The following is a 23,276-nucleotide window of genomic DNA, read 5'->3' as shown; positions in this document are numbered from 1 at the left end:
TAGATTTTTTTATTCTTTAATCCATTTATTTTATTTTTTTTCAATTTATATGATCATGCAATTCAAAATGGCTTACAAGAAATTTAAAAACAAATATAAAAACGCCAAACAAAATATGTACTAATTATGGACTAACTTTCATCTCTATGAAACATCTTTCAAACCTGGACTTCATATCTTGGCCCAGTACTGTCATGAACAGCCATGCCTTCAGTGCCTATATTATATCATCTGTAGCTATGCCACACATAATTGAGTATGTATTCAAATCTTAAAATATAACAACAGAATATTAATAAAGAAGAATATTTGTTGCTCAGGGTTGACACGAGGGATTCTTGGTGCTCTCTGAGCTTGCTTGAATATGTTGCAATGCAGACATTATAGTGTTTACAGTACCTATACATGTACTAAAATAGTACCGATTCTCTTGTAGCCCTCCAGCACAGAACATGGCAGTGGACATTAAATGAACATGGCAGTCGTTAAGCCATCACCATAGCTTTAAAATGAACCCATTGTTTGCTGTGGGCTGGGTTTTGTTGGAAACCGGAAGTAAACATGGGATTCTGGCAAAAGTGTTGTAAATTATAGTCACATAACCGTAAAGCACTGCAATGACTGTAAATGTGGGCTGGTTGCCAGGTGTCCAAAATGCAGTCACATGACTGGAGGAACTGAAGTTGGAATTTCAAAATCAGGTTGCAAGTAGCTGTTTGAGGGGTCCATCAGAACTTTGAATGGTAACTAAGTGACTGGTCATAAATTGAGAACTACCCATATTCTTGTCTCATAGATTTGTATATTCATGACTATTTTTATCATAGTTACCCAGATGTTGAGAGAATGCAGGCCAACTTTAAAGAATTAGGTAGTCTCTAAACTATTTTTTTTTCTGATCAGAACTATTAGTGTCTAGCAGTGGTATAATTTATTAGGGCAACCTTCAGGAAAGAATTTGCAGAATAGATTGTTGCCTTTTTAAAGGAGATTTGGCAGTTCTCAGAAATGCTTCTATCTAAATTGCAATCCACTTTTATTCAGTTTCAGTCCTGAATATCTTAGTACAACATTATCTTTGCATATCAGCTTCACAGGTTTTTACATTCTAATAGATTTAAGTCAATGTAGGAAATTATTTTACAATCATGGTAAAATGGTTTAAATATATAACATGTAGTTCTCTTTGTTAGGAAAATGAAATTGATAAAATGCCTTGTTCTTAGTTATTGTGGACAGCCAGTGTTCCTAATATACATAATAAGTTTAATTAGTTATATATATATATATATATATATATATATATATATATATATATATATATATATATATATATATATATATATATATATATATATATATATATATATATATATATATATATATATATATATATATATATATATATATATATATATATATATATATATATATAATTAGGTATGGGAATCTGGGTATTTATCATTTTCTCAAAGAATTATTTAATATCAATCTGTTTGAAATAAGCTAAAATATTAATACACGAGTACCTGTTAATAAAAAAGTATGTCTAGTGGTAGAAAAAATGACAATTACAAATTGTTTTCACCTTGTTCTCAGTATAATTGCTCTGTACAAATCAAAGAAAATATTTCTTAACATCTTTAAAGAGGAACTTTTTTCTAATATTGCTCATTTAAACTTCTGACATAGGTTGTTTTGCATATGTATGTTTCCTAACATTAACTTTCCTTAACATTCCTTAATACGTTTTCTAGATTTTCTTGTTTAACATTAATTTTCTATGAAGCATAAACAATAATATGATCATAAAAGTGTCCAAAACAAGCAATAAATAAAAGAATATCAATTTATAAGAAAAATATTTTGAGAAATTCTGTAGGAAAGAAATGGATAAGCAAAATAATCTAGGCATTTCATCTTTTACAAAAAGTGAAACCTCTAATATTAATACATTTAAATACATGAAGTAAACTTATGGTTTCTTGGAGTTCATACAAGTTACACTTATAAATAAGGGATATTTTACTGTTTATTTTAATATAGCCAGTTAAGGTCAGATGTTGCCAGAAACCTACAGAAAATTCAGCCTCTATATAAGTTTTATAAAAGCTGTAAAAGTTACAAAAATTAAATTTGCTTCCACAGGACACATTGCAGCAATTGATCATGATGCCATTGCCAAATGTTTTAATAATTGGAAAAAATCCCTTTTCTGGTAAGCACTGTATCTGGTTTAAAATAGGCATACTGTAATAAATGTTATTTGTTGAAGTTGGCAAGGAAATAAATAATATTCTCAGGTTAGGGAGGAATATTATGTAAATAGATCTTTTTTGGTTTTTATCACCTTTAAAATAGTAGCCAACTGTGCTTTGATTCAGAAAAACTGGAAAAGCTTTGAATATAAATCCTGTAGCATATACCTATATATAGGGTTCTATTGCTGTGCTTTGGAGAAGCTGTGGTTTATTATTGTTTGTAATAAATTTGGAATGTTATATCTGATCTTATGATGTAAGCAGGTTTCTGAATATGGAATTAATACATAATCAAGATTTATTTCTGTGCCTGGCCTGAATCTGGCAATCACTCATATTTATTAATAATATTGTATAATACTGTCAAATGTTTACGTGACTTTACGTGCATTATATATTTGTATCGGTAGTCTGCGCTTAATGACCATTTGTTCAGCAACTATTCAAAGGCATGATGGTGCTGAACAAAAGGATTTACCACCCATACCCAAACTTAGGCCTGTTGCAGTGCTCCTATGGTCAAGGGATTGTGATCTAGGTACATGGCAACCTGTTCACCCTTAAGACAGGTTGCTAAGTGTCTTGCAATCATGTGATTGCCATGTGCACTCTTCCCTGATGGCTTCCCTAGAATGGAGAAGCTGGCAGGGAATGTCACAAGCTGCTAACTCCTGCTGAAAAGACTTTCTTCTGGTTCCTGGGAACTGGCTGAAAAAGGGCCATCATGAAATCCAAGCAAGAAATTCTGCTTCAATTTTTGGAGGAACTTTTACACCAATAACCTCCTTGAGAGGAAAAGCGCTGCTTAGCAGAGAGACTCCACCCCACGTGGGGCGAAATTAATCCATCAGTCAGTGCTTTTGCTCTCAACGAGGCTGGGTGAAAAAGGTTCCCCAAAAAAGTCCCTCACAAAACATTTCTCTTGTATTTAATGTGGAACTGAATTTGGATAAGAATTAACTATTCATGGATTACAAAATAGTATGCACAACTCTAGAAATAATACTTTGATTATTTACTATAAGTAGTAAATTAATATAGTATAGTAAATCTAGAAAACTGGAATATTTATTTATATATAGTCCTCAATTTATAACAGTTCATTTATATTAAGGCCTGGTTGTCCAAACTGTTTGAAGTTACAACGGCACTGAAAAGAGTAACTTATAACTGTTATTAACTGTGTTATTAATAACTATGTTATTAACTTATAACTGTTTTTCATATTTACGACCATTGCAGTATCCCCATGGTCATATGATCTAAATTCAGAGGCTTGGCAACTGACTCATATTTATGACAGTTGCAGTATCCCAAATCATGTGATCACCTTTTGTGACCTTTTGACAAGTAATGTCAATGGGGAAGCCAGATTCACTTAACAACTATGTTATTAACTTAACAACTGCAGTGATTCACTTAACTGTGGTCATAAAATGGGTTAAAATTCACTTAACAACTGTCTTGCTTAGCAACAGAAATTTGGGCTCTGTTGTGATTGTAAGTTGAGGAGTATCTGTATTCTGCTCATTGACTATGGATATAGAGTTAAAGAAATTTCTTAAGACTAAATAAAGAATTATATAGTTAAAAGCTATATATAGCCCTTAGTTATATAGCTCTGAGAAAACAGCTCTGTGTTGTTCACCAGTGCTTACCCCAAAACATATAGTAACGGAAAGGTAAACAGAATTGTTCAATATTACTGAAAATGTAAACCAATATATTGTTTTAAAATATTTCAAAAATATTTTCAGAACAAGGCACTGAAGAAGTAAAAAAACTACTCCTACTTCTGCTTGGCTGTGCTGTTCAGGTAAGGTCTACTAATTTTTTGAACTACTTATAATATAAGTGGCATTTATAATGTTATCTTCCTAGTCTTATATATAATTAAACATCGCTAACAATTTTTTTCTGCTAGGATTATTTATTATTTATTGATCACTGTTTTAATCTAGCAGATAACCATGATGACTGGTGCTTATTGAGAGTAGGAAGGCAATAGTTGGAAGCATTTTTAGTTGTTCTTATATTAAGGCTTGGTTGTCCAAACTTTTGGATTGTTTGGGCCACACTGAAGAGGAATTGCTTTGAGCTGCATATAAAATATATAGTTGATGTAAATAAATAATAAGCTTTCTTTATTTTTTATTATCTTGTGGGATCATGGGTTGGACATCCCTGCTTTAAGGGAACACACTATATTGTTAACTGAATGCCAGACTTAAAAGGAGTTGAAAAAGTACATTGTATGATCAGGGATAAATCACAAATCTTCCTGCGTATGTACTTTTATGAGGTATTTCAGGTTTACTACATTGGTAAGAAAAAGCTGAAGGATGTGGTTTTATTTTATTTTGTTTAGCTACTATAGAGTAAATACTAATTAAAATTTATATTTAGTGCCAGAAGAAAGAAGAATTCATTGAAAGAATACAGAGTTTAGATTTTGATGTAAGAGCAGCTGTTGCCGCCCACATACAAGAGGTAATATCTTGTTTATTATTACAAAGTCCCAATTTATTAAAAAATATTTTAAAGGCAGTCAAATGTCTTGATAATAATTTATTCTGCAGAATGTTTATTGTATTTAAAAAAATAGGCACTTTCTTATGAAATATAAAAGATCAGACATTTTTTCTCATAGGATTTATGAGCTTATGCAAGGAGCCAAGGATATGACGCCATGGAGAAACCACTGAAAAGTTTTAGGAATGTAGAAACTGTAGAAATCTGCATTAAGCTCAGGGACTTGGAAAAGTTTTAGAAAGAGATCGAACTGGCTTGCCTCTGACTTTCACAGGTATAAATGGAACAGAGGGGAAATTATAGGCAGACTTGCAAGATTCTGTTACTTTGGCCTATCTCAATAAAGTATAGTTATAGCCTTCTTCTGGAGCTCTTGCCTCATATCCTGGTGCATTATTAGAAAAATCCATCTCCTGGATCTGATTGTTTACTGATATTTTTGTGGGATTCTTCTGTTGATTTGGAGATCAGTTGATTTATGGAAATCACAGATTACATATTAAAAAAACTGTATATGGAAGTGAGATAGATCATATATCTGGAACACTAGGTGTTGGGGGGAATTGTGACAAGGGGAATTGGGGTCATTCAAAAATTTGGAAATGATAAATATTAATTGTTTAATTTAAATATTTATGCAAAATTGAAGCCGGGAAAATTTGTAAGGTTATTGATGGTCCAAAAGATGGAATATTTCTAAAAATAGATTAAAATGTAAATAATTTGTTCATTAAAATAAGCTTGAACTCCATTTTTTTCACATTTAGTTACACTTAATCAGTACAAATTTAGCAATCTTAATTATTTAAATACAGTAGGTTTACATCATTGTTATTTATTCCTTGTAGGTAACCCATAATCAGGAAAATGTGTTCGATCTCCAGTGGATGGATGACAGTGCTCTAACACAAGATTATATTGAACCTCTCCTAAAAAACATGGCATTGCATTTAAAACGACTTATAGATGAGCGAGATGAACATTCTGAGGTATTAACAGCATTTTTTAATTTTATTATTTAGGATTTTGTTGATTAGCAATGAAATGAAGAAGTAAAATAGCTAAGTAACAATTTGCAAAATCTGAATGGTTCTACTTTCATATACTTATATGAAAAATATTTTTTATATCATAGACTATCATAGAGCTTTCTGAAGAACGAGACTCTCTTCATTTTCTACCTCATGCATCAGCAGCACAATCACCTTGTGGATCTCCAGGAATGAAATGCATTGAAAGTAGACAACATTTATCAGTGGAATTAGCAGATGCCAAAGCAAAGATTAGAAGGCTTAGACAAGAGCTGTAAGTACATAATAAAGAATAATTATAAGAATTGGTAAATACCAGGATTCTCCAAGGGCAGTTGCCTTCCTGCAAGAAAGCATTTGTTCCTTGGACCTAGCAAGTAGGTTTTCTCCAGCTTGGATTGGCAGGAATCATTTATTAATTTACTATTAGAGTTTTACACTACCCTTATCTTGTAATAGCTAAATATTTCTAAGATCTTAACAAAACCATCAAGCTGCAGCAGATGAAAAATTTCCTTTAGAAACAGAATTAGTATGCTTGGCTTTTTACACCTTCTACTCTTGTAATAGTTATGATATAAAATTTAGTCTGAAATAAGATTTAAGTTATTAGGAAGTGGTTACAGGTAGTCCTCTATTTATAACCACAATAGAGCCTTGGTGGAGCAGTGGGCTAATGCCTCCTTAAGTAACACCAGCTGCCTGCAATTAGTGCAGGTTCGCATCCCACCAGGCTCAAGGTTGACTCAGCCTTCCATCCTTCCGAGGTAGGTAAAATGAGGACTCAGATTGTTGGGGGCAATAAGCTGACTTTGTAATAATGCCGCTTGGGGCCCCCCGAAAGCCCTAATAAGCAGGCATATACATAGAATGAAGGCTATTGCTAAGCTAAGCACATTGATTTGTGCTTTAAATTGTAAGCCGCCCTGAGTCTTCGGAGAAGGGCGGGATATAAATGGGATTAAAAAAAAAATTGAGCCTAGAATAGATCATTGCAGTCATAATTCCAGCTTGATTTTACCACTGCTTTTACAATGGTCTGTGGTTGTAAATCAAAATTCAGTTCATCCAGTGGGTGTTTTTTGTTGGAAAATGGCAAAAAAGGTGCAAAATGTAATTCACCGCATAGGTCATTGCAACCAGTTGGTTTCCAAGTGCCCAAGGTGAAATCACCTGACTGTGGTGATGTAATAAGTAACTTTTTTGAGCCTGTCATAGCTTTGAACAGTTGTTAATGATGAACATAAGTTGTGGGCTATCTATAAAACTATAGTTGACAGGAGTACATTCATTGCCTTAAACTTTTTTTTAAAAAACGGGGTTATTATTAAATGTTACCAAACTGAAGACATCTTAAATTGTAAACAATTTGTTCATAATCTCACTCATGTATAATTTATCAACATACCTGCCAGTTTTAATTGGAAGCACGTTAGCTGAACATGTTTAAAAAGACTTAAAATTTAAGTATTCTGTGGATTGAATAAAATTAAGAATAAAAGTGATGAAATGATATCGAATGAGGCTGAAAGAAGATAATGCCAGAAGGATTATTTTAATGTTTGTATGGAAAAAATACTATCGTGTTAAGGAGTGAAATTAAACAGTTGATACAAATATTAGAGTCCAAGAAAAGGAAAAGCATTTATTACTGTGAGAATGTTAAAAAATAGTAAGGCTATGAGTATTGAAGATGTCACTGGAGAAATGTTAAAATATGTATATTGTTTGCTTATGAAATAGTTCTGTCATTTTTTTAACATGTCTTCTGTGCTAAACAAGTAGAAGATACATTATTCTTTATCGAGATAACTTGCAAATAAAGAATATAAAATATAGCTAATAAGAGGTAATAAGGACAGAAATATCGGCTACAAAAATTTATGGCTGGGATTAAGAGAGCAACTATGTAAGAAATAAGGTATAAATGTAGGAATAAGAAATAAAATAATGGAAATAGATATAGAACCTAGCTCTAATGATAAATAGAAAAAGCCATAACAACATTAGTAAAATAAATCCCTTTTTCTAAAATAAAAATTCCCACAAAAGGAATAAAATTGTTTGTCTGTGGTCTGTGTCATCTAATAAAATGACAAGGATGTGTGATGTCTTTTTTGATATGCCTATATTAGAGGTGTGTTGGCTGGGAATATGAATATGTGTGTACTTTTATATGCAATTGATGCTGTGCTGTTTGCTGAGATTCCAGATGATTTGTAGTGAACAGTAAATGTATAGCGCAGTTTGGAATGTTGACTTGAAAATTAGTATATTGAACACCTGGTCAGATTTGATATGGAAAATGAAACGGACAATTGTAAATTGTACATAAATGGTTAAAAAACTAGAACACGCAATTGAATTAATGCACTTTGTGTGGGCTCCTTTGCTAGTTAGTAACTGTTTTAGATTAAGCAAATGCCTATAAGCAACAAGAGGCCTACCACCCAAGTATGTGTATGTTTGTTGTAAAATACATATGTGCACACTGCCTTTTAGAGATTTTGGATTTCTTATGGATTACTGTATAAGCATGCATTTAATCTCAAAAGATTAAAATAGTTTAGAAGTAAATTTGAGGGAACATTTTAAGAGCATTTGTATTATAAATGTAAAGTAAAAATATCTATAATTTACCTGTTCTTCTTCTACCTATAATTGAACATCTATACAACTATACACTTTCAGTACTTTCTGTTTGTCTGCTTCTTAGGTGGTACTCCTGGTGTGGGTGTAGGCAAAAAACTATGTAGGTTCTCATCAGAAAGCTCAGATTTAGAATATTTAGAATATTTCAGAAAGCTAAACTACAAGAGGTGATTACTCTTCAATATCAAATGTTGTTAAAATAGTACTGTGTTTTGCCAATGGAATTATTTACAAATGCATGCCAGCTAACGGAAGATGTTGCAGCCCCTGTTGGGGATATCTACTCAGTCTTCTGCCTGGCTCTGTATAGATTTTTTCTTTTCTTTTTACAATCCTGTAATACCTTTTATCAGGGTGGAATTGGGACAAGTGAATGAAGCTAAGCATTTACTGATGTTATGCAGAGTTTTCAAGCAGATATTTTCTCTAGAGAAACATTTGTCGCTGCCTAGAATTGAACTCTCACCCTGCCGAATGGGAGGCGAGCTTCTTCACCTCTAGGCCACTGCGCCACTCAATGGCTTTGTATACATGTAACAATATATTGGTATACTATCACAGCACAGTAGTTTTTAAAAAATAATTTGGGGAAAAAATAGATATATCGTATATAACTTGATAGGAAGGTATTTATTTTATCAATGTTAACTTGAGTTGAGCCACAGTTGTGCTACAATTATGTAACTTCTGACTTTTTTTCCCTATGAGTTCCATGTGCCACAGACATGTTTGCCATTAACAGTGGGAGAGTGTGCCTTTGTACCAATGTCTAAGGTTACTCAGTGATTATAAATGCTGCTAATGTTCATATAAGTAAAATTCCTGAAGTTTCTGCAATTCAAGAAATACTTGTTTGTACAATAACTTTTTAAATATAATCCATGACTATAAGTTTCATGATGATCAAATCTGTGTCCTAACTTTGATTTGATAATGGAATGTATATTGAAGTGTCTACACAGTGATGTGAAATTGGAGTTTAACATACAAGTTTCAGAATCATTGTTAAATTCAGTCTAGCAATAAAATTGCCACCTGTTCTCTGCCTGAAGGGCCTGTTTCTAATCCTTGGCTTCAATTGTGCATGTGAAATGCTTTAAGCATTAGATAAATGCTGAAAAGTTTATGGCTAATTAAGCCATTATGGTGCTTGCTGCATGAATAATACAGCAGGGGTGAAGAGTCTTTAATATATGCTTGTCCTCCAATACTAAGGTCAAATTTTCTATATTTGTTCTGAACACAGAATGACATAGTAATTTATGGTAATAAGGTTTTTCCATCTAATTCCCTGTCAAAATTTGATGCTAAAAAAAAATTTCTAGGTCCCTTGAAATCGCAAAGCTCTTCCTTAGGTACATTTTATTATTTCACTTTGGACATTTGACAAGTTTTATTATTAGAATTGTACTGAACTGCAGAATGGTAGGCTGGGCTTCAAATATTGTTCTGAGAGAGAGAGGAGCATGATATGGGAACATTTATATATAGAACCAGACCCTCCATCCCTTACCCCCCTACACAGCATACAGACAAAGACCAATAGACTATTACAAGAGAGTTTTAACTGGATCATCTAAAAGGGGCAAAGTATATTATTATGTCTATTTAATTACTTTTTATTTGAGCAGAACCAAAGTTTTTAAAAATTAGTCATGTTGAGCACAAAAATACAAAAAAGAGATACCATTTTTGATGACTCAGATATTGGGTGTATGTTGAAATGAGCCTAGCCAAGATATTCTATAAACAGCTGCACTAAGGAAGTTAATGCAAATTGCTGTTATTAATTTGATTGACATGTAATAGCCTAATTGAACATTGGTGTAGAATGTATAATTAAAAACAATCCCATTACACTGAACTGAATCATTGGAAGTGTATATATTTCTCCGAATATTTTTACATTTTACCAATATGTTTTACTTATTTACAAATAACACTTTTTTTCTATAAAACGCTAATATCTTTTAATGATTGTCAGTACCATCTAATGTGCTGGTATGCTAAAGTAATTCCCATTAGTTCTGTACACTTTAAATAACAATGTTCTTAAATTGGATACAAAGCATGGTGGTTGAGTAGATATTTATGAGAAGCTGTGGTTTGACATAAGAACTGTCATTATTTAAAACAGGCCCTACATTGAAAAGTTCATTAACTCCAGCTTTGATATTATGTATAAAATACATGCTGTGCAATAAATGTATACATATAATATAGTTGAATATTTTTATATTTGGAACATATATTTTTCTAATTTGAAAATGAAACAAACATTTTTGACTGAACATTTCTATAATTTTCAATTTAAATAAGATGTTTAATAATAATCAGATGTCTTGGTTCATATGAAAGAAATGTTTCCCAATATATTCCAGTCATATTATACATTTATCTATTGTATTTAGGTACTATTCAATAAATATTAAAATGTATCCCTATTTAATCTCCTTGCTGACAGATTGAACTCTCACAGGAAATAAAAATAGATTTCCTCTGTCTTTCCAGCCGCCTACCAACCTACCTTAGTCTTATGTATGGGGAAGAAATGAGAGATTCATAAGTGGAAGTTAATTGGCTTGATTTTGGATTTCATTTGGCCACTTTAATGTCAAATTACTTTAAAAGTATTTGAATAATGTTTGTCTTCCCCATGATAAGCTATACACAGAAATCTGTGAGAACAAAAAGTGATGATGATATTATTCATTCAGTTATGTCTGAATCTTGGTGATATCTCTGGGCCAGGTCTCTCCAAATCTTCTGATCTTGCACTACTTCTTAGAGTTTTTCTATGATCTGACTGGTGTCAGGTTTGATGGTGTCTAGCTAACCTGTTATGTGGTTTTCTCTTACCGCTAATTCTTCCAACATATTTGCTTTCTTTAGTGAATTCCTCCATATGACATGGCCAAAGTAAGAGATACCAAAGACATCTCTTCATAGATGTTAAGAGAGACACAGTTTTGCGATTTTGTCTTACAGTGACATGTTTGGTGTTATGCATTTCAGTACTTATTTGTTAGTCAACAAAGTATACACAGGAATGACCTGTTGTGATTCAGTGTCAGCGTGTGCTCCCAGCAGCTGGGTCTGCGGAATCTGAGGAGGAGGAGGGGTTTGGAGAGCCTTCGGTGTCGGGGGGAGGCTCTGATGCACTGCAGGACTCAGCCTGGCCCCTCCAGTTGTGTTCCTCATGAGGCTCAGCTGTGAGAGGAGGAGGTGTCGGACTCAAAGGAGTCACAGCTGAATCTGTTCAGTTACACTAGAAGCAGAAGGCAATTCAGCAGAGTAGAGCAGAGAAAATCAATGAGGCAACTCAGTGAAAGGAGGAGAAGGCATTGAGAAGCCATGCCTTGGGACAGATAATAAAAGGGGAAGGTGTGGGTGATGCTGGTTGCTGAAGGCAACCGTTCGTAGACATTCAAAGAGAATCCTGGTCTGTTCTTGCTAATCTGTTTGACTCTTGTTTGTTGACTTGTTTGATGTTTTGAATCATTTATTGAAGAAAATATTCTGCTGCTTTTTTGTTTGAAAGACTTTATCATTTTGGAACTGTAAATAAATTTGGGTTGGGTTTTTTCCAGCCTATTAATTTGTCAAAAGGAAAAAGGGGTTGTCCCTGTCACACAAACAGGACCGGTCGTAGGCTAGAACAGAACAGGATCCTTCACCAGCAGTACAGCTCAAATACGTCAATTTTCTTCCTGTCTTGCTTTTTTAAGGTCCAACTTTCACAACCATACAGGGAACACAACAGAACGGATTAAACCTACATTTGGTTGCTGGTATCCTTTGCTTTTCCTTATTCAACTACATTTATCATTGCTATGTGACCCAGTGCAATCAGACGTTTTATTTCTGGGTTGCATTCACTGCTTTGAGCGATCTGCAATCCTAAGAAAGTGATTTTTTTCCCATGCATTCTATCTTTTCACTGTCAGTTTCTATTTTTATGTTTCCATTCCTTGCTGTGGTCATGAGCTTGGTCTTGATGTTCAGAAAGAGACCAAAATTCTCACTTTCTTCTTGGATTTTCTTGATCAGATGCGCTAGGCCTTCTTTGGTTTCTGAGGGGAGAGTTGTATCACAAGCATATTGAACATTGTTGATGTTTCTTCCACAATTTTTATCCTGAGTTTTGATTCTTCAAGATCTAGCTTCCCCATGATCATTTTGGCATACAGGTTGAATAAGAAAGGGGAGAGACACACCACTTTCTCTATCTTAAACCATTCGGTGTTTCCATATGGTGTTCACACAGTGGCTTCTTAATTTGTGTACAGTGAGTGCACCAACTTGACCAGATGTGCTGATACCCCCAAGTCTTGTAGGGCTTTACATGGCTTCTCATGACCAGGCTTTCTTGTAGTTGATGTAAATGATCTTTTGATGTTCATGAGATTTTTCTATGATCCAGCATTGATTTGCTATATGATTGCAGGTGTCATGACCCTTTTGGAAGCCAGCTTGGAAATCTGGTAATTCCCTTTGATGGTTCATATTAGATGTTCTGTTTTAAGCAGAATCTTGCTGATGTGAGAAATGAGAACAATTATGTGATAATTGGAGCTATCTTTAGAGTAATTCTTTTTCGGCAGTAGAATAAACAGTGAGGGTTTCCAATCCTGTGGCCATGTGATGATTTCCCAAAATTTCCAGCACAGGTCTCTAAATGATTGTGAATGCTACAGGTCTCAGTAATTCCGCAGGGATGGTGTCCGCAACTGGAGTGCCCATGTGATCTCTTTTTCAATGACGGCCAGTTCTATTTCAGCTTCTCTTTCCTCATCATAACAAAGTACAAAGGGGCTTTCTGAACTCTCCACAACTGTTTTCAATTACTCTTTCTCAAATTTCTTTTGAGCATTAAATGAAAGGACCAAGGAGTTTGCACAAACTTTGTATGTTTCATTTCTTTCACAATTTTATTAGTTTTATAATTATTTATTTATTTATTTATTTGATTGATTGATTGATTTTATATACCGCCCTATTCCTGAAGGACTCAGGGCGGTTTACAGGGCGAATTAAAACAATACAAATAAATACAATTAAAATAGAATTAAATTAAGACTAGCCCACAATTAAAACAAATTAAAATTTAAAATTTAAAATTAAATTAAAACCCCCTCAGTCCAGGCCAGAAAGATCAAATAAACAAGTTTTCAGGTCCCGGCGAAACGAGCGAAGGTCCGGGGCAGTCCGAAGTTCCACCGGCAGTTCATTCCATAGGGCAGGCACGCCCACAGAGAATGCCTCCCCCTTGGAATCACCCGCTTATAATAACTATAGTTATTATAAACTATAGATATATTATTTTAAATCTTGCATGCTATAATCATTTTAGATTAGAATATGTGAGCTTTCTGGTATTGAATTGTAGAATTAGGAATATGCAAAAGTCCATTATCAAACTACTGCCAGGTCAGAAGTCTTGCTTTTCTGGAAACTGCCAAATCCCAGAATAGCATAGAAGAGGAGGAAGTTCAGAATAGTCTAAAGGGAAATGAACTGTCCCAAAGTTCTCCAGAGCAGTCCATCCCCACATTTATTTTGCACACTCCTTGTTGAATATTTAATTAATTTTTATTAAACACAGGAGAATGTGAATCTGGATCCAACAATAACCAGGAGGTGAGGGAGGATCCCTTACAGGGACGAGCCGAGGAGTTTAGTCATCATCTGGCGGACAAAATTGCTCAGATCCGGGCCGGTCTGGACTCTGACTGGGCAGAGTCTGACGTGGAGGAATCGGACGGTCTTGAGCATGTTATCTGGACTGAGTTCAATCATGTTTCCCCTGATGATGTGGACAGGATCATGGGGAGGTTGAGCACCGCCACCTGTTTGTTGGATCCGTGCCGCTCCTGGCTGGTTTATGCGGCCTGGGAGGAGACACGAGGCTGGTTCCAGGCAGTAATAACTGCTTCTTTGAAGGAGGGTGTCTTCCCTGCCGCCTTGAAGGAGGCGGTGGTGAGACCCCTCCTCAAAAAGCCTGCCCTAGACCCGGCTGTTTTAAATAACTATCGTCCAGTCTCCAACCTTCGCTTTTTGGAGAAGGTTGTTGAGAGTGTGGTGGCGCATCAGCTTCCTCTGTTCCTGGAGGAAACTGATTATCTGGACCCGTAACAATCGGGTTTCAGGCCCGGATACAGCACGGAGACGTCATTGGTCGCGCTGGTGAATGATCTCTGGTGGGCTTGGGACAGGGGTTGTTCCTCTGTCCTGGTCCTATTAGATCTGTCAGCGGCTTTTGATACCATTGACCATGGTATCCTACTGCAGCGTCTCAGGGGGTTGGAAGTGGGAGGCACCGTTTTACGGTGGTTCTCCTCCTATCTCCTGGGCCGTTCGCAGTCGGTGTTGACGGGAGGGCAGAGATCTACCCCGAGGCCTCTTGTTTGTGGAGTTCCTCAGGGGTCGGTTCTCTCTTCCCTCCTGTTCAACATCTATATGAAGCCGCTGGGTGAGATCATTCGTAGTTTTGGGGTGGGGTATCATCAGTACGCTGATGATACCCAACTTTTTCTTTCCACCCCAAACCAACCCAGCGATGCCCTTGCTGTGATGTCCCGTTGCCTGGAGGCGGTCCAGGTCTGGATGGGGAGAAACAGGCTTCGTCTCAATCCTGCCAAGACTGAGTGGCTGTGCATATCGGCATCTTGGGTTAACCAGACTATTTCACCTTTAACGATGGGGGGTGAGGTGTTACCCCCGTTGATAGGGTTCACAACTTGGGCGTCCTCCTTGACTCCCGGCTCAACTTTGAAGATCATATAGGAGCCGTGACCAGGGGGGCTTTTGCCCAGGTTCGCCTGGTGCGCCAGTTGCGACCCTACCTGGACCGAGATGCCCTACGCACAGTCACTCATGCGCTCGTGACCTCCTGTTTAGACTACTGCAACGCTCTCTACATGGGGCTGCCCTTGAGGACCACTCGGAGGCTTCAGCTGGTGCAGAATTTGGCCGCGCGAGTTGTGATGGGGGTTTCCCGATACTCCCATGTAACACGTCTACTCCGCGAGCTGCATTGGCTTCCGGTTGCCCTCCGGGTGAGATTCAAGGTGCTGGTGATGACCTATAAAGCCCTGAATGGCGAGGGTCCGGGATATCTGAGGGAACACCTGCTGCTGGCATCGAGCTCCCTTCGTCCAGTGCGCTCCCACAGGGAGGGTCTTCTCAGGGTGCCGCCGGTAAAAGATTGCCGGCGGATAACACCCAGGGGGAGGACCTTCTCAGTGGGTGCGCCTGCCCTCTGGAACCAGCTGCCAGTGGAGCTCAGGACTGCCCCCGACCTCCGTTCATTCCGCCGGGACCTGAAGACCTGGCTCTTCGAGCTCTCTGGCCCAGGCTGAGAATCTTAATTTTAATTTTAATTGGGGTTTTTATTTGTTCAGGGATTGATATAATTTTTTTAATTGTTTTAAACTTTTGTATTTTTTGTTTTTAATCACCCTGTAAACCGCCCTGAGTCCTTTGGGAAAGGGCGGTATATAAATACAATAAAATAAATAAATAAATAAATAATAATACTAAATTGCCAGATTTGTAAGCTAATATTAACTATTACTGTATAACTGGAAGGGGAAGGAGAATGTCTTAATATGGAGAAAATATTGCTTTTGAAGGACTCAAAAATAAATGCTTCTGTATTCCTCAGATTAATTAAAGCCAGGATCTATAATAAAGTTCTCTGTAACTGGTCTTTCTAAGGAAGAAAATTGATCCTTTTGAGCTGTACATCTGCAGGAAGGATAGACTGAAGAGCTATTGTTAGTGAATACTGAAGTATGTGGATAATGTATGTAAATCTTCTCAACCTGTGGTATTAATTGAGGATTCAACTACTGTTAATGAGCTAGTACATACGTTTCACTATTATTTAAAATAAATAAGTAAAAACATTTAAAAAGCAGCTTTGGGAGAAAAAAATAATCAGGAACAGAGATTTGGAGAAGTTGATACGCTTTCTTTGTCTTATGTATTTCCTCTTAAGCTATTTTTCAGATCTGAAGTACTTTGATGTAACAGGAGGAAATCAGGGAGCAAAAGCCACTAGAGGGAAGGAATTTAGCAATATTTCAGTCCATTCTTGACCACTGCTTTATTTTTACCATTTTAATGAACTTATGAATTACTGGTGAAATTTCCTTTGTTCAATTATTAACTGGAATGTAAAATCATGCTTTTTTATATTTGTAAATAAAACATTTCTGTGTTTTTTTTTTAGTGAGGAAAAGACTGAACAGTTGCTGGATTGTAAGCAAGAACTTGAACACAATGAAACTGAATTAAAGCGACTTCAACAAGAGGTTTGTGAATACAAGATCATGGGTTAGAGACTGTTTTGTTGGAGTAAAGTGTAGTTGCTTGTGTTCTATTGATACATGTTTCAAACAATGGGTCTTAATTAAAAAGATTTCAACTAAATAATGGCCATAGGATCTTAAACTTAAAATCATAACATTACTGGAATTGACCAGTGCATTTGTTGTTTTCTGGTTTTTGGGGGTTTTTTTTAGAAATCTTTCGTATACTGTTTTTAAAACTTGGCAAATCAGTTTTCATTTAGGAAATGAGGCATGTGTTGAATGCAGCTTCCATCAACTTTTATTTATACCTTTGGAAAAATTTCAGAAAAGAGTGACCTGACATTATTTTATATACATTTTTTTTCTCTACAAGCAGATCATTTCCTGTGTTATTTTTCCTCATTATCAGAACTAATATAATGTATTTGGGCTCTAAAAGAAAACATTCTAACTCATTAGATATTTGAACTGCACAATTCAAGAAGCAGGTAATATTGCTAAATGAATAATACATTAAGGAAAACATAATTTTCAACATTATATAAGTTTAGATTCAATAGCTACTGGTCTTTTTTCATCATAAGTATGAATTTTCATTTATTTATTTGCCATATTTAAGAACTACCCATCTTCCTTAGTCTGTGGGAAATAGGGTTGCTAGTTACAGTGTTTTATAAAAATTATTCTTTATGAATAAAATCAATGCTCAGCATATCAATATTAATGATCTTGAAGAAAAGATAGTTACAAACTTGTATGCAATGATGTTGTTAGTAAGAAAATTCTTATAGGAATCCACTTATATATTGTGCTACTTACTGTATTGATTTTGTATTCTGAATAAATGCTAATGTTAATTTGCTTACTGTTTTCCCCTTTTCCATGCACACTAATGTTTGTGATTTCATGCTAATAGATAATATTATTCTTGCCTTCTGAAAAATCACTATTTTCATAAACACCAAAATATTTTTGACTTATTTGCTAGAATATGAGTTTACTTTCGGATGCCCGATCTGCCAGAGTGTATCGGGATGAACTTGATGCTCTCAGAGAGAAGGCAATCCGGGTTGACAAGCTTGAAAGTGAACTCAGCCGATATAAAGAAAGGCTACATGATATTGAATTCTACAAGGCTAGAATAGAGGTGATTATAAATTACATTTTTGTTAAATGTATGTTCATTTTTTACTGATTATATTTACATGAACCAGGTTATTATTTGATTAGAATTCTATGTTTGTGCTGATCTTGTTTTATGTTACAGGTCTAAAAATATTTGCATTCTCCTATTAGTATTAGTCCTCAATGGAACTGCTGCTACATAGAGGGAAATATGCAGTGGGGTACCCCAAGGTTCTGCTTTAGGCCCACTACTCTTCAACATCTTCATCAATGATTTGGATGAGGGGATAGATGGGGATTTGCAGATGATACCAGCCTGGCAGGAATAGCCAACACTCCAGAAGATTGGCTTAAGATACATAAGAATCTTGACAGACTTGAACATTGGGTGTTATCTAACAAAATGAAATTCAGTGGTGAAAAAAAGGAAGGTTCTACATTTAGGCAAGAAAAACCAAATGCACAGGTATAGTATAGGTGGTACCTGGCTCAATAGTAGTAATTGTGAGAGGGACCTTGGAGTATGAGCCAGCAGTGTGGCTGCATCTGTAAAAAAAGCCAACACAGTTTTAGGCTGCATTAACAGAGGGATAGAGTCGAGATACCATTTTATAATTCCTTGGTAAAACCGCACTTGGAATACTGCATCCAGTTATGGTCGCCACGATGTAAAAAAGATGTTGAGACTCTAGAATGAGTGCAGAGAAGAGCAACAAAGATAATTACATAGTTGATTAGTTACATTAATTTAATGTAAAATATAACAAGTGTGTTTACATTTTGTTTGGTGTGTGCCATTTTAACTTTTTTTACTTACTACTTTGTTTCTTATTTGATTGTCAGTTTCATATTTCTCACTGATTACTGTAGGAGCTAAAAGAAGATAATCAAGTATTACTGGAAACAAAGACAATGTTGGAAGATCAGTTAGAGGGAACCCGAGCCCGTTCTGATAAATTGCATGAATTGGAAAAGGAGAATTTGCAATTAAAAGCTAAACTCCACGATATGGAGATGGTGAGCATACAGGATGAGATATGGAAAATCACTTTTTAGAAGAAAATTACAGGTAGTCCTCAGTTGTCAATGGTAACTGGGACTGGGAACTCCATCGCTAAGCAATGGAGTCATAAGGCATGCCATCAGTGCCTGCATCAACTTATGACAGCAATTTCCATAGTTTGAATTGTTATTGTTAGACAAATCTTATGCGGTTGCAGTGTTCCGTGGTCCTCTGATCACCATTTGTAACTTCCTGCTGGCTTCCCCATTGACTTAGCTTGTTGGAAGCCAGCAGTGAAGGTTGCAAAGTGTGACCACATGATTGCAGTATTCTGTGATGTTGTAATTGTGACCCAGTTGCCAACCACCTGAATGGCAATCACATGACTGCAGGAATGCTGCAACACCCACAACTATAAGGATTTGTCATAGGTCCCTCTTGTTCAGTGCCATTGCAGCTTCCAAAATATGCCCACTGCACTGCACTGCCATATTCTCAATTGCAGCTCTTATCTGCTGGCCTGATTACTTGGGACTCTCGCCTCTTCCAGCTGAAGAACTTATGCTACACAGTCCTGGGGCTACAATGGCAATTGGGACTATTGGATTGCAGTTGCTAAGTGATGTAGTCATGTGATGTCACACTTTATTACTGTATCACTCAGTGATGGACGTTTGGTCCAATTGCTCTCAGAACCTGAGGACTGCCTGCAGAAAAGAAATAAATAAAATGGCATTTAATGACTTGAAGACTGAAAGAAGAATTGATGTTGAAAATTTTTATGGCTTCTTTCAAAATAATTTTTCTTTTCAAATAGCAAATAGAAAGTTTAAAAACTGCCTTTTTACTGTTGTGCAGGTAGTTCTCGTCTTACAACCACAGTTGAGTCCAAAATTTCTGTGGCTAAGCAAGACAGTTGTGAATTTTGCCCCCTTTACAACCTTTCTTGCAATTGTTGTTAAGTGAAACACTGCAATTGTTAAGATAGCAACATGGTTGTTAAGCAAATCTGGATTCCCCATTAACTTTGCTTGTCAAAAGGTTGCAAAGGTTGATCACATGATTCTGGTATATTGCAGCCATCATAAATATATTGCCATTTGTGCCAAGCATCTGAATTTTGATCAAGTGACCACAGGGATGCTGCAACGGTCATAAGTGTGAAAAACAGTCAAAAGTTAACTTTTTGTGTGTCATTGTAACTTTGAACTGTCCCTAAAGGAATGTTGTGAGTTGAGGACTACCCGTATATTATAAGTGGCTAAAGCTGACATGAACTTTGGATTATGATTTTTTCCATCTCTATTAAATTGGAAATTCAATGCCCTTTTTAATTGAATTATGTAACATTTTATAAATACTAAATATTCAAAACCATTTAAATAGTTTTGTAATCTTTAGTTTTAAAATATTTATGACATTTTTGTAATGTCATAATTCCTTATATTTTATAAGCATTGTATGTTTGCATTAGATTTAATTATGATGGTTTTGTGCTGCTGATAGTTTATTTCAAACAGTAGCATTAGGCTAAAATTTGGTTACTGAAATATATGTGGTTGCCTTTGAAGAGAAGATTTTAAAGAACGTTTATATGAAACTGTTTAAGGAACGTGATATGGATCGGAAGAAAATTGAGGAACTTATGGAGGAAAATATGTCACTAGAAATGGCTCAGAAGCAAAGTATGGATGAATCGCTACATTTGGGCTGGGAACTTGAACAGATAAACAGATCATCAGAAATTTCTGAAGGTAGACAAAGTTATACATATTTGTTGTACAGATAGTAAATAAGTAACATTCAGATTCTTTAAAGACTGGTTCAAATATTTCTCAATTTTCTTTGAGGGGACCCAAATACATAGCTATTTGAAAATAGTAACATCCAGATTGGTTCATTCAGAGGAATACTTGCTGCTTGCTAGTTTTGCTTGTTATTAGCATTTTTAATTTAATTTATTTTATTTTATTTTTTATTTTCAATTTTTATATCTCCTCATCTTGAATAAATGCCTCTAAAGATTTTTTCAAATGTGGAATTTACTCAAGAAAGTGGATGCTGCCAATCTCACAGCAAATTAAATGAAGCCTCTAATTATACATTATTGATCTTGTTTAGGTTATAAAGTTATTTTTGAAAATAATTTATGCAGGGTTGATTAAGTAGAAGTAGTGCCTTATCCAAAAAGTTCAAAAATTAATTTAAGCTTGGTATTGATATTCTTTTTGAAAAAAGGAAACAATAGCTGAAGCTATTTCTCTGCAGACTGGAGGGAAAGGGAGGGGGAAGCATTTTGCACGCGAGGACACACAAACAAACAGGGCCGCGAGCATGTGCAACACAAATGGGGCAGTGCTAGCACCTGCATGACACTTGCTAGCACCACCCGATTTTTGCCACATGGGCGCTAGCACTGCCCTGCTTTCACCACGTGGTGCCCCGTTTGCGTACCAGCACCGCTGCGAGTGGGGGGTAAGTGCACACGCACACGTGCGTACACTGGCCAGCCTGTTCCATGGCCAGGAGGCCGTGGCCCGGTAGTGGGCCGCAGACCACAGGTTGGAGACGCTTGCTTTATACTACGCTGACCTTTTCTAATTATATATAAGTAATGGTTTAGATATCCTTTTTACCTTCCATTTTAACTCAACAGTGCCACAGAAGTCGCTTGGTCATGAAGTTAATGAACTGACATCAAGTAGATTATTAAAACTAGAAATGGAAAACCAAACTTTATTAAAAACAGTAGAAGAATTACAAAATGCAATGGGTTCCGTAGAAGGCAATAACTCAAAACTAATGAAAATGGAAAGAGAAAATCAAAGGCTAAATAAAAAGGTATCAGTTATTTTATGATTCTGTTAGAAAGATGTTATATACTAATGATATTCTATAAATTTAGCTTTTGTCAATATATCAAAAGAACAGTGCTGCTACCGTAAACGTAATTGCATCTGTCCATTTCTGTTTATCCCCTTGTATATAATAATACTCCTATCAATTTTATTGGCTGTGCTAGTGGAATAATATTCATTTGGGGGGATTTTAATATAGAATTCATTAGGACTTTCCGTTACTATATAATTTTGGAGAGAAAATAGAGAAGAGATGGAAGAGAACACATAGGGTGGAAAGGTGAATGAATGTTAGCAAAGTGAAGGTAAGCAACAAAATCGGTGAATATTTGTTGTGATAGAGGATTATAAGGACTGAATACAAAGAAGGCCGCGAGGTGAATGAGAGAGAAATTAAAATTGAGATATGGATAAATAGAGCCCCAGTTAATTTTTAATCCTCATGGGCATCTTACCCCTGGACCTGTTATCCTAATCTCTCTCTTTAAAGTTCTCTTTTTAATCTAATGTTTTAGATATCCCATGGAAAGAAGTATAATTTTTAAGCAGAAAAACATAAATATGAGCATGTTTTGTTTCTTCCCATATAAAATTTTAACATGATAATAAAAATACAAAATATTTTATGTAAAGCAACTTTTTATGTTTTTACATTTTCTAAGGTATTGTATATTGAAACATTTGGCAGTTTCTGTTGAAAGACTCGTTTAGGAACCTTTCCTAATGGCATAACATCTTAAATGCAATTTTTCTTTTATTAAAATTTCATTCCTGATAGACTTTTGATATAGGAAAATATTATTTAATCTGTTTCTTCAAAAAGCATATAAACCTGAATTTTATTAAATCAAAATTTAAATTTGGTGAATTTCCCTACAGCTTGAAGGACTTAGGAACGAATTTACTGAAGAGAAACAGAGTCATCAGAGTAGTCAGAATCTTTGCAAAGATCTCATGAAAGAGAAAGCACAGCTTGAAAAAACGATTGAAACTTTGAGAGAAAATTCAGAGAGACAGGTAATATACACAGATATTTGTTTTATTGAGATTTCTATGTTTAAATAATAATTTAAACAATAATAATATTCTCTGGTGTTTTGATAAAATGTTCTTAATCTAACCGAAACTGCCATAAGAATAGAATGATTTTGTACAACTTCTTTTCTGTATAATATCAGCAATCAACAATATTTTATATTTTCAGAATTTAAGAACAAAAACAAATATTGTATCTTAAACCTCACAATATAGCAAAATCTTCCAAACTCATTCTGAAATGTCATGAATGATTGGAATTCTTTCTTGAGATTAAATTAAATCTTTAAAATAATTTGAGAGAGTTTTGGATTGTAGATACCACTATCTGTGGCACTGGAATCTTGTATGCTATTATAGTTTCAAGAAATCAGCAGATATTTCACTGGTCTTTGTACTTCAGAAAAAATATTCTGTTGGAATGAAAATATTTCTATCAGCAATATTACTCATGTTTTAGA

General features: G+C 35.3%; 1 protein-coding gene across 1 annotated transcript in view; it reads left to right on the top strand.

Annotated features, from left to right (window-relative positions):
- Positions 1–23,276, top strand: part of CCDC88A (coiled-coil domain containing 88A) — an 80,804-nt gene that overhangs the window by 20,397 nt on the left and 37,131 nt on the right. The window contains exons 4-14 of the mRNA XM_081316173.1: positions 2,149–2,218; positions 4,019–4,077; positions 4,668–4,751; positions 5,642–5,782; positions 5,929–6,098; positions 16,713–16,794; positions 17,783–17,941; positions 18,790–18,936; positions 20,532–20,676; positions 21,579–21,763; positions 22,660–22,797. Coding sequence (XP_081172299.1) covers positions 2,149–2,218; positions 4,019–4,077; positions 4,668–4,751; positions 5,642–5,782; positions 5,929–6,098; positions 16,713–16,794; positions 17,783–17,941; positions 18,790–18,936; positions 20,532–20,676; positions 21,579–21,763; positions 22,660–22,797 — 1,380 coding nt within the window. The remainder of the gene's footprint in view (positions 1–2,148; positions 2,219–4,018; positions 4,078–4,667; positions 4,752–5,641; positions 5,783–5,928; positions 6,099–16,712; positions 16,795–17,782; positions 17,942–18,789; positions 18,937–20,531; positions 20,677–21,578; positions 21,764–22,659; positions 22,798–23,276) is intronic.

Source organism: Vipera berus (genome assembly GCF_964194415.1).
Source record: "Vipera berus genome assembly, chromosome: 1".
Taxonomy (NCBI): domain Eukaryota; kingdom Metazoa; phylum Chordata; class Lepidosauria; order Squamata; family Viperidae; genus Vipera; species Vipera berus.
This window is presented reverse-complemented; position numbering and strand designations above follow the sequence as displayed.